The 12,288-nt window shown below is 42.4% G+C and overlaps 1 protein-coding gene and 1 long non-coding RNA gene across 10 annotated transcripts; both read left to right on the plus strand.

Moving 5' to 3' along the window:
- Positions 1-51: 51 nt before the first annotated feature.
- LOC101775052 (ruBisCO large subunit-binding protein subunit alpha) lies at positions 52-4,671 on the plus strand. The gene is made up of 8 exons (XM_004956102.3): positions 52-639; positions 1,345-1,466; positions 1,543-1,750; positions 2,121-2,266; positions 2,539-2,845; positions 3,107-3,357; positions 3,621-3,821; positions 3,955-4,671. Exons 1-8 carry the CDS (start codon positions 72-74, stop codon positions 4,267-4,269), a joined length of 2,118 nt encoding a protein of 705 aa, XP_004956159.2. The 5' UTR covers positions 52-71; the 3' UTR covers positions 4,270-4,671.
- A 1,035-nt stretch (positions 4,672-5,706) lies between these two features.
- Positions 5,707-11,556, plus strand: LOC101770791. 9 transcript variants are annotated; one of them, XR_002676388.1, is made up of 8 exons: positions 5,707-5,868; positions 5,965-8,268; positions 8,409-8,481; positions 8,620-9,786; positions 9,880-10,184; positions 10,271-10,349; positions 10,445-11,004; positions 11,304-11,556. It is a non-coding gene; the product is annotated as an uncharacterized LOC101770791 (long non-coding RNA). The 9 variants fall into 9 exon arrangements; XR_002676384.1 differs by having other exon boundaries at positions 5,708-5,868; positions 5,965-8,481; positions 8,620-9,038; positions 9,284-9,786; XR_002676389.1 differs by having other exon boundaries at positions 5,711-5,868; positions 5,965-6,120.
- The last annotated feature ends 732 nt before the right edge of the window (positions 11,557-12,288 follow it).

The following is a 12,288-nucleotide window of genomic DNA, read 5'->3' on the forward strand; positions in this document are numbered from 1 at the left end:
ATCTTGTGTTGTGTGTTCGTCCTTAGCGTCGCGGAGGCAGCAGCCTGAATGGTGTCTACTGAAACCGTGTAATGGCATCTGCAGATATTGCAGCAACACAAATAAAAGAAGAGGAAGAAAGGGGTAAACAGATAAAACCTCCTGTCGCTAAAACCCTCACACTCTGTTCTTCACTCTTCAGCCTCGCCGCCTCGCTTCCCCCCTCTTCTCGAACGCGGGGTACCTCACTACCTCGGCGGCTCACAGCGCCACGGCTCCCCTCCCCAACCCCCGCAAAGGCACCCAGCCGAGGGGACTCCTCTGCCCCCGCCTCCGCCTCCCGGGCTCCCGGCGCCTCTACGCGGCCTATCGGATCGTATTCGCCCGCCGGCTGTCGCTGCTCGGCCCCGGGCGTGCCTCAGTATTCGTTCCTGCCGGCCGCTCCGATGTACCTCAACGCCGTTTCCCTCGCCGCCGCAGCCGCCTTCTCGTCCTCATCCCAGCAGCTGCTTCCCAGGCCGGCTAGGGTCGCTCCCCGCCGCCGCCTGGTGTTGCGGGCGGACGTCAAGGTCATATCTACCGGCGAGGCCTGCCGCCGCGGGCTCGCCGCCGGCATCGACAAGCTTGCCGACGCCGTCGCGGTCACCCTCGGCCCCAAAGGTGGGGGACTTTCTTCTGCTACGCGTCTATATGCTTGCCTCGCCTTTGTCATCTTAATTTTGTTCCTGTTAGGGTGCATCCCGCTGGGATGTACTCGTGAGTTCTCATTTATCAATTGTGTGGCGAATGGGGTCCGATTTGCATGTATTAGTTAAATATTTTAAGCTAACAATTTCGGAGCCATTTTGGACCTAAAATGTTCGGACTAACTGTACACTAACTTGTTCAGCTATAGTACATTTAGTGCAACCAATCTGTCTGACAAATGGAATTTGGTGTTGCTTAGGCAGTTGGCCTTATGACATTTTGTTCAGAGTAGTTACATCGAGACTCAGGTCAACCTTATTTTGCTATGTTCCTTCCCAACATTTTCCATTTCATCATGAGTATACATTGTACTCCAAACCTGTAGAATGGTTTCCAACTATTGTAATTTTGTCATACAACTGCCAATTTATTGCAAATAGGGTAGTGCCATCTAATGCTGCAGATGGAATTTTTTTCCTCGCCGCAAAATTAGGTAACTTTATCTGAAGGGCAAAGGATGCTTTATGTTGCTGTTAAAAAAGGTGCAATCTTTGGAGCACCTCAGCAGTGAAGGTGTTGTTTATGCTGTTAGGTCCATATCTCATATTGTCGGAGTTCTTAGTACACGGATTGTCTTGTAGTGCTATGGATTGTTGAAAGCTTAGAAGTTTGGTGCAGGGAGGAATGTTGTTATTGACCAAGATGATGTCCCTAAAGTAATTAACGATGGTGTCACAATTGCCAAGGCGATAGAGCTCCCAAATGCGCTCGAGCATGCGGGTGCCTCGCTACTTCAAGAGGTAAGGTTCTACATTTCTTGTATCCTTAAATTGGTTAATATTGGTGCTGCTTGTTCACTAGACATGTGTTAGCCAGATAGCATCCAAGACAAATAGTGCGGTTGGCGATGGAACTACAACAGCAATTGTTTTGGCTCGGGAAATCATCAATCTTGGGTTGTTGGCAGTTGCCACTGGTGCTAACCCAGTTGCCTTGAGAAGGGGTATTGACAAAGCCGTTCACGAGCTAATTAAGATCTTGAAGAGCAAATGTATTCCCGTGAGTACAAAGGAGGACATAAAAGGTAATCTTTATGTTCTGGAAAGTGAGGATTTGTGTGTGCAAAAATGTGAAAAAAAAGAAATAAAAAAAAAACCACACCCACTAGTATACTACTACCGGCAAGGGCTAAACTGGTTATCGAATATCATATGTTATTTTGTATTATAGAGAAAGGAGGAGCTCCAGCTTGATTTAAATTAGAAAAAAAATAAGACTACACCCCGGCATATGCTTGAAATGACTAGAAAAATACAAACCATCTTTTTTCATTGTTCTGCCTCAAATACATTGTTGGTATGAAATGTTATGTTTGTGTATGCATTCATTTTGAACTCATCTGCAGTGTCAGACTACTCAATGCTCACCATAGTAATTCTGAACTTCATTTTCAGCTGTTGCTTCAATATCATCTGGCAATGATGAATATGTTGGCAATCTCATTGCTGACGCATTGGAGAAGATAGGTCCTGATGGTATAATAAAAATTGAGTCATCATCTTCGATATATACCACAGTTGAGGTGCAGGAAGGAATGAAGGTATCTTTTATGTAGTCATAGAGATTGTTTTCCTAAACATTGAAATTTATATGCAAACAAATTTAAAACAGATAATGGCTGTGTCATATGATCTATCAAACAGATACCAAGTAATGATTATTTAATACAAGTTAACAGGGAAAGAAGTTGTTTCAGGTCATATCTTGCATTTGGAGAAAAAAATCTAATTCAAACAGATACCAAGTAATGATTATTTAATACAAGTTAATAGGTTTTAACTCAAATTATCATTCACTATCTAATTCTTGCAGATAGACAAGGGATATGTTTCTCCACATTTCATCACAAATCATGACAAAGCAATCGTTGAATTTGAAAATGCTAGAGTGCTCTTAACTGATCAGCGTGTGAACGAAGTCCAGGAGATACTTCCTTTGCTTGAGAAGACGACACAGTTGAGTGTCCCTTTATTAATTATTGCTGAGGATGTGTCGCATACAGTGTATTCAACCCTTGTTCTTAACAAACTGAATGGATTGCTAAATGTTGCGGTTGTTAAATGCCCTGGGTTGGGAGATGAAAAGAAGGCTATTCTCCAAGATATTGCTATTATGACAGGTGAATATATAGAACTAGCATTTTGGAAGCTTCATACCTTAACGTACAGATTTTGATCTGATAGAATGTGGTATTTCCAATAAGTGTTTTTTTTTTACATTTAGCAGTTCATGTTGATTGTGAGGCAAAGTTACATTTTCTTTAACAGACTGCTAAGCTCAGCATTTTTGTACCTTTCACTAGTGTACCTTTCATTTTCTTTAACGGATTGCACTTCATGTTGTTCTAGAAGTCCCTGAGTAGTTTTCTTCAATTGAACAGGTGCAGATTTCTTTGCCAGTGACCTTGGCTGGGGTCTTCATGGCATTACTTCTGATCAGCTAGGTATGGCTCAGAAGATCACAATAACTAGTGAATCAACGACTATCATTGCACATCCTTCAATGAGACCAGAGATTGAAGCCAGAATCATGCAATTGAAGAAAGATGTAGAGGAGACAACGAGTTCCTATCTTAGAGAAAGGTTCTCTGCAAGAATTGCTAAACTCTCACGTGGTGTTGGAGTTATTAAGGTGTGGTGCCATTTCAATAAACATGCATTCCGAAAGTATTGGATGTGAATTTGATGTATGCATCATGTATATTTTCAGGTAGAGAAGTGCGCCATACAGAAATTATTTTAGTTGCAATATTAAATTTGTTAGTTTGTTTCTGGAGATTTAACAGGGATTGAGCTATATTTCAGTATAAATTTATAATGCAGAAATCATTTAAGCTGGGGTGTGATATCTGTTTTTATTTCTGAATATTTGAAGAGAGTTGTATTCTATTTCAGGTTGGGGCAGCCACTGAAGCTGAACTTGAGGATAGGAAGCTGAGAGTGGAGGATGCAAAGAATGCAACTTTTGCAGCCATTAGTGAAGGCATAACTCCTGGCGGTGGTGTTACATATGTTCATTTATCAAAGCATATTCCCAGTATCATGGATCTTGTGGACGACCCGGAAGAGAAGATGGGTGTAAATATAGTTGGGAAGGTTAGTATGTCTGTCCATTGACATTTGCTGCTTGTTCCACAGGCTCAGAAAATACTTGTAACATTTGCACAGCATCCTAATTCTGAATTTTGTCCACTCATAATATTCTGAAATTTGTCCAATTTTTGTCTAGGCACTTCTTGTACCTGCTATGACGATAGCTCGCAATGCCGGGGCAGATGGTTCAGCTGTTGTAGAGAAGCTTCTCGCCAGTGAGTGGCGAGTTGGGTACAATGCGATGACTGACAAGTTTGAAGACCTTGTTACTGCTGGTGTGGTAGACCCATGCAGGGTTGCCAGATGCGTGCTCCAGAACTCTGCTTCTATCGCAGGACTAATCCTTATGACCCAAGCTATGATGTTTGACAAAATAAAGAAGAAAAAGTCTCCCATTCCGGAGATTCCTGGCATTCCACCGTTGCAAATAAGCCAAAAGACTAAGGTTTGAGCTGTTGGACAGGTATGCTGTCAATGAGGAATGCATCTGGACGATGCTAGATCTTTTTGACCCTGGTGTGGTTCATTGGGTGAGTTGAGCTAGGGATCATCTAAAATCTGGCCCCTGAAGATGATCAAGAGATTAAGCCACTGATCATCGTACGGATGACAGATTTGGTGATGTAACTCGGAGGGAGTAGCAGACGCACCGGCTTCGACTGCTGAAAAAACAGTATGTAGGACTGTGAGCACATGTAGATGTACAGTCATCATATTTAGCGGTAGGTGCAATATCAATTGTGGTGTCTGCATAATTTTGCTGTGGTGGATGAGAAGATAGCTAAGAAATTATTAATTTCCGAATGATAGTTATTGAGAAGGCAGATGATCGATCTTTCTGAGCCTTGTACTACTTCATACATCTTCGATGATTGAGCATGGTGACCTGCTGCCAGATTGCAGATACAATGGATCCGCTGCGATGATTGCAGGTGCAATCAATTGTAATCGCTCGCGGATCAGTGAGGCTTAACTTTTGTTGAGAGAAAGCGGCAGCGTCATTAGTTGCGGCATGATTTGCATAGCATTTGGTTTCCAAATAGTACAACATCAGCTAAACTGAGCCAACGAGACGAGCTCAGCTGGCCGGCCATCGGCCAGGGTCATCAGGCGTTCCGTCGCACAGCCGCGCCATGGTCTCTCGCTGGGACTGGCCACTGCCGGTGCAGCAGCTGCCGCTGGAGACTGTTGGTAGACGCGCCAAAGATCGCGTCGAAGAGCTCACGCCGCGCGTTACGATTCCTTAACACTGATCTGCCGCACTAGTAGCCTTGCTGATACCACCCAGTCCCAGACGCATGGCTAGCGACTAGCACTAGCGAACTGCATCTAAGTTTGCATAGGCAAGTCAAAAGAATGGAATGGAAATAAACAAAACAAATAAGACTCGGTCGCATATAAAGGACCTAGCCTGAACCTTATGGGGCATGGTCTCAAATCCCAAGTCTCAACTCTTCAGCAAAGCATGTATTGCCTTATCTTATTGTGGGTCACATTACTGCCAAGAGAAACCGGTCACTTTGATATATAAGGAGTCCTTGGTCGATCCTATGTGCTTCAGAAATGCCGGTGGTAACTTGCATCGGGACTCGGGAGATAAACAACGTGTTTGTTCTGTGTGATCAGGCCGAACCGACCCTAACCGAACTTTGGTTTGCATCACGTGACACGTTATCAAGTCGTCCATCACGTACGAAACCGGTCCGCGTAAGGGCCCGTTCGGTTTGGCCGGAATGGCCTGGATTGCAGCCCAATCCGAACGGATTGGAACGGCCCGAAACGAATACGATCCAATATAAAAAGTACTGTTCGGTTGGCCTGGCCCGGAACCAAACCTGGGCCGGAACGATTTCAATCCTTCCTTCCTTGGCCCGGAATCAATCCGCACCTCATCCCTCCTGGAACGGTTCCTGGCCACACGCGACGCGAGGAGACGGACGCTCCGCTAGCGGCGCGCGAGGCGACGCGGCGGCGGCGCAAGGTGGCGGCGTGGCGGTGCAGCACATCTCCGACGGCCACCACCGCGACGGTGACCGTTGCCTTCTCGCCAGTAAGCCGCCGCCTTCCCTGTCTTCTCTCCCTCTCGCCCTAGGTTTCTTGCTCCCTGACCATCGTTTCTTGTTTCGTCGATTGGTGCACGGGCTAGCCGGGATCTAGATCTACTCCTGCGTCCGCCCGCCCGGCCATCGCTGCACGATCCGCGAGATCCGGCGACAGCCGCGGCCGTCTTGCGAGAGTCTGATTGGTATTTGTTTGGAGTCCGGCGGTTGCTCTCACTGCTGCCACCCTCTCGATCTGATTGGTATTTGTCTCTATTCTTCGATGACTAGCATATGCGTGTGGTATTGGCATATGTTTGGAGATGTGGGTATGGTTTGCATGCTAGGTTCCTGCTGTCTGCCTCGCTCTGTCCAGTATAGTTTTTTATGTTTGCGAGCCTAGGACTTTTCCTGAATAGCATATAGCATCAGCTTTGAGTAGAATCTTCCTACAATTTTCTTTTCCCATTGCATTGGTGATACCGACAGCTCCTTTTGCTTCACATCTGTCATGTGCAGTTTATTGTGATGACAGTAATCCATCTTTGTGTTCAGTATCTGTTAGTGTTTTCTTTTTGTTTTGATTCAGTTAGCAGTCGGCAGTCAGTTAGCTTAGTCAGTACTGATCTAATCTTTCGGTTTCTAGGTTCATTCGGCTGGACTGTGCTTCTGATTTATAGTTTCTGTAACCCAAACCATGACTGAACGAAAACTCATTTGTTTCCTATATTCAGTTAGCAGTCGGCAGTCAGTTAGCTTAGTTGAAGTGACCTCACCTGTGGGTGGTCACTTGCTTGGGATCGGACCCTCCTCGGGTAGCTATGTTCATTTTGCATATGCTCCAACATTGTCTTTCTGAGAGACATATTTGGATTCGGTGTTGATTGAAGCACAAATTCATCTTCCTTATAGTAGAGTATTGTAATTTTTACAGCCGATGAGAATGTTAGTTAGACAGGTGCTACAGCTGTACTATGGAACATGACATCTGTCCTAGTCAATCTTACTTCAGGCTATCAGCTTCTTGTTTGTTTGATTCCTTTATCTCTTTGAGGGGAAAAGTATGCGTGCTAGTTAATCACCTGTTAGTTCCTGTTCTAGAAATTCCAGGTTTTGTATCATATCTGTTGCCATGTTTCCTTTGATCTTTACCTTTCCTTTTTATGGTAACTGATTTTAGATTTCCATGCATCATGCATTTACCATGACATGATGATGACCTAGCAGGTAAAGTCGCTGTCTACTTACCTCATGAATTCACTGTCTACTTACCTCATAAATTCGCTGTCTACTTATACTATTGTTTGGTCTGCCTAAGGGCATATGGTGTGGGCTTATTGGTACTGTTTGATCAAAAGGCAACTGGATTGATGCAACTTATTTGCAACTTCACCTAGTGTGTGTGCCTGAAGCCTGAAACTAACAATAAACGCATCAACTTATTATGCAATCAGAACTATGGAGCTCCTGTCATTTCTTTATGTGTCAAGACCATAGTGATTGAATGTGTTAGTTTAGCACTGAGCAACAGGTATACTTTGAAGCTAATGGGTGAATATTTTGGTTTCGAATTTTTTAGAGTTGAAGAAAGATGGTGCTTGGTCGAGCAAGGTTCTTTTGTACAAGTTATTATGAAAGAATTGAGATATTGAGTTGACCTAGTGAACGTACTGAAAATAGCTATTAGTTCTAGTTCATCTATGTAATATATCTAGAATTGTTTGATTGATCTGACTATCCAGAATTTTAATGTTAAATTTTCAACATGATTCTATGCGATCATCTTGCCTGATTTCTTGCCTTATTTCTGATTCGCCTGGTGCTGCAGCTACAGCCTAGAGCTAGAATAGAGTAGAGCTGCAGTAATGGCCTGGGTAGCTTTGAGTTAATAAGCACTCCTTGTATAAAAGATAATGAGTTAGTAATTTAATAAGCAAAGCTTCTACTAGCAGTGAAAATATACCACACTCACGCCTTGTTGATTTTCTATCTCCTTAATTACTTAATTAGACAGCATAGCTAGCTCCTACTACTGTTTCTGTTAGCAAAATTTACAAACTACTTTGTATGTCTTGCAAATCAAGAGACCCCAAGCATAGAAAACTCTTTTCATGAAGTTGGATGGTCATTCTAAATTTCAGGACCATTTTACCCATGAGCCAAATTCTGAAATGGTTCTGAACCACGAGCTGATGATGCTGTTTGTGTTGATCGAGAGCTGGAGCTGCCCCAATCGTACTAGTTTAAGCAAATTCTATTGCCCCAATCATATCACAGACTCACAGATGCTAGATCCATTGCTGCTTATGCTAATTCACAAAAGGATCTCCAAGTTTTCACTGTAGTGATTTCTTGATGCAAATTGATCTTACTGTCATGTGTGGTCCTACAGCAAAATTCATCCATGTCAGGTTATTTGTTTGCTTAATTAAGATGCTAATGTTACATTAGCATTCAAAGATGTTAATGCTAGTATTTGCTTTAACTATTACATTATATCTGTTCTTGGATAGAAGCTTTTGATGTGCTAACTTTTTCTTGTTACTTGTAGATCCCACCAGCACCATTAAGAGTTGGGGAAGGTGAACCACCCCCTTCTTGGGATCCGGTACCAACTCCAATAGGTACATAATTCTATCTATGTTTAAGTCTATTCCAATAAGTAATTTTTTCTATTGCAATGAGTAATTTAGGTGACAACCTATTTAGCCTTCCATTTTATCTATTTAGCTTCTATCTTACTATAAATTTATATGCTTTAGTTCTGCAATGAATATCTCATTGAGAGATCGTATTAGAAAGAGGAGGGAGGAAGAAGATGATGACATGATGATGTTTTCTATTCCCTGCCTTATATCTGATGGGTTCTGCTAGAGAAGGAGGAGTAAAGAAGAAACGTCATACATCAGAAGAAACAGGAGAGGTTAAGGTTCGTCGACTCCTTGAGGGATATATCAAGAACTGTCAAGTTATATTTAGGATGGAACCCCACATCTTCAAAGAGTTGGCGACTTATCTTAGAAGGAAAAGACTTGTTGTTGATACAAGGATTACGGTGGAGGAAAAGTTGGGTTTCTTCCTATGCATGTTAAGTCGCAACGCCTCATATGAGGATCTTGTAGTGACCTTTGGGCACAGCAACGACACCTTCCATCGTCACATCAACCACTTCTTCAAGAAGGTCATTCCCACACTTTCTCGTCGTTTCCTCTAGTCCCCCGATCCTAATCAAGTGCATCCGAAAATCCAAGATAATCCTAGATTCTATCCATTCTTCAAGAATTGTCTTAGTGCCATTGATGGAACTCATATCCCCGTTTCCATATTCCCTAAGAACCATTCTCCTTTTAGGAATAGAAAGGGCACACTAAGCATTAATGTGATGGTGGCATGTGATTTTGATCTCAACATCACTTTTATTTCTAGTGGATTGGAGGGATCAGCTACAGATTCCAGAGTGCTAAGATCGGCTATGAGCAAGGGCTTCCAGGTACCTCCAGGCAAATTCTATCTGGTTGATGGAGGGTATGCAAATACTCCATCTTTCCTCGCTCCATATCAAGGGGTTCGATACCATTTGAAAGAATTTGGAGCTGGACATCGAAGACCACAAAACTCAAAGGAGCTCTTCAACCACCACCACGCACTACTGAGGAACCATGTCGAAAGGATTTTGGGAGTGCTTAAGAAGCGATTCCCCATTCTCAAAGTTGCCACATTCCATACATTAGAAAATCAAGTGAAAATACCTATAGCTGCATCCATCTTCCACAATCTAATCCAATTACTTCATGGAGATGAGGAATGGTTGGATCATCAGCCGATAATATCGATCCAACACACTTTGTTTCTTTACCCAATGGCGATCAAAACAATGACTCAGGCACTGCACAAGGCAATGCTTTGAGAGATACCATCGCCCAAGAAATGTGGGTTCAGTACTAGCAATTTGTTTCTTGTCAATTTTGTATTATTGATGCTATGAAATTTCTGTTACTAATGCTTGACCATTGTTTATGTAGGAAAACAAAGAGTGGACTGGAACCCAACTCTTGAGAAATCACTTGTTGAAATTCTGCATGAGTATAAAGATTGTGGCTATAGAAGTGACAACGGTTGGAACACTAAAGGGTGGAACAAGATGGTGAAGGAGTTCCATCTGAGAAACAAGTCTGTCTCGTACACAAAGGCACAAATTCAAGATAAAGAATGTCTTAAGAGAGACTACAAGATGCTCAAAGCGGCAAGAATGCAAAGTGGGTCAAAATGGAATGAACAAAGAAATATGGTTGAAGGATCAGCCACAATGTGAGAGAACCTCATGGTGGTAAGTTAATTTCTTGAAGCAATTCTATGGATAACCTCATAGTGATAACTTTGTATTTGATCAATGTTTTTTTTTCAAATATGCAGACTTTCCTCAAAATCAAGAAGTTTCAAAACAACAAGGCAAGCTTTCTGCTCTTTGATGCTTTGGGAGAACTCTATGATGGTAAGTTCTGTATATTAAGCTCTTTCCTAGTCAGATCTCTATGATGTAAAATAGGTGCTTGTCCTATTTTTCTGAATGCATTGTGCCAAATGTAGGTCATCTAGGGACATACAATTTCACTTCTATTGAGTCACAACGTGTGGAAGAGCCCCTTCAACAAATTGATGTTGTAGAGGAAGAAGCTGAGGAAGAAGCCCTATAGGAAATTCATGAGATACGTGATGAAGAGGATGAAGAAAAGGATGCAAGAGATAAAGAAGAGGAGGCAAGAAGTGGACAACGAAGAATGGCTGCATCAAGAAAGAAACCAGAAAAGGAAGGACAAAGGCCTAGAAAGAGTGCAAAAATTGAAGCTATGATGGAGAGATTCCTTGAAATGAGAACAAAGCAAGCAGAAGATGAAGCTCAACAGCTAGCAAGAGAAAATGAGACAAGAGAAAAGGAGGCAAGAGATAAGGAGGCTGCTAAAGGTGATGAATACTCCATCAAAAGGTGCATATCGATTATCAACACAATGGAAGTGACCAAACAGGAAAAGGCCAAAGCTTATGCAATCTTCACCAAGAGCAAAGAAAACAAAGAGACTTTTATTTGTGCTAGTGAAGAAGATGAAGAATCCGCTTTGATTTGGCTTAGGAATGAGATGGCCTAGCAGGTATTGACTCCCTTTACTTGACAGCTTTCATTATGCATTTATATTACTAGTGTGAATAGAACATAGAAGAATAGTCTCTATTGGAAGGCCGTTGGTGGTTCAGTTTGTCCTTGCTCAGATGAACTAAAAATAAAATTGCTGCAGAGCTGTGCTTTTGCTAGTGATCTGGATTGGCTGTGTGGTTATGCCTGTTAGTAGTGTGTAATTGCTATCTGTAGCAATATGTGCTTTTGATTGTCAACTACTAGACATGTACAAAGGATGTGATCCATCTTATTTTATTCTGTTCTGATGTGCAGTCGAAGAAGAATCGTCTGCTGCATTGTGGCGTAGGCTTCTCAAGATGATCACCCTGATGTGCTTCGGTGTAGTGCAGGAGATGTTTACCTTCTTGGGTTCTAATTTAATTTTCAACTCATCAAGACTCTGGTCATGTTCATACATGTAATTTAATTTTTACCTCATCAAGCATGGTTTTATGTAATGTGAGGATAATCATATGTTGCTTTGTGACTGAGATTTTTGGCACTAACGGTTTATTCCCTGTATTAATTCCTGTCCAACCGAACAACCAAGGATTAAATCCAGTCGGATTAATCCCATGCCTGGATTGAGTGACACGCCTGGATTCACCCAATCTAGACCTGAATTAGATACAGAGCTGAAATTAATCCAGGCCATCCGAACGAGGCCTAATGCATTCCCACAAGCCAACAACACAAGACAATCTCTCATGCGAACTTGTTCTTCAGAAAACGCCGGATGAGCTGATACCTTTTCATACCGGATAAATTCAATCCAAAAACCAAACATGCTCAAACAGAGACATGAAAAGCGAGAGAGGAATTAGAATACGGTTTACACACACTGCAAGGAATAACAAACACGTGGCATGCCACTTCAAAAGGCTACTACTGCAGGCCCGCCCATCCCCTGCATAGCTTCTTTCTCCATAGCCCGCCCAAATGATGTTTTGGTATAGGGGGTGTTTGGGAAACACCTGTTAAAGTTTAACACCTGTCACATCGGATGTTTGGATGCTAATTAGGAGTACTAAACATAAGCTAATTACAAAACTAATTGCACAGATGGAGTATAATTCGCGAGACGAATCTATTAAGCCTAATTAGTCCATGATTTGACAATGTGGTGCTACAGTAACCATTTGCTAATGATGGATTAATTAGGCTTAATAGATTCATCTCGCGAATTAGCACAAGGTTCTGCAATTAGTTTTATAATTAGCTCATGTTTAGTCCTCCTAATTAGCATCCAAACATCCGA

Source organism: Setaria italica, chromosome II (genome assembly GCF_000263155.2).
Source record: "Setaria italica strain Yugu1 chromosome II, Setaria_italica_v2.0, whole genome shotgun sequence".
Classification (NCBI taxonomy): domain Eukaryota; kingdom Viridiplantae; phylum Streptophyta; class Magnoliopsida; order Poales; family Poaceae; genus Setaria; species Setaria italica.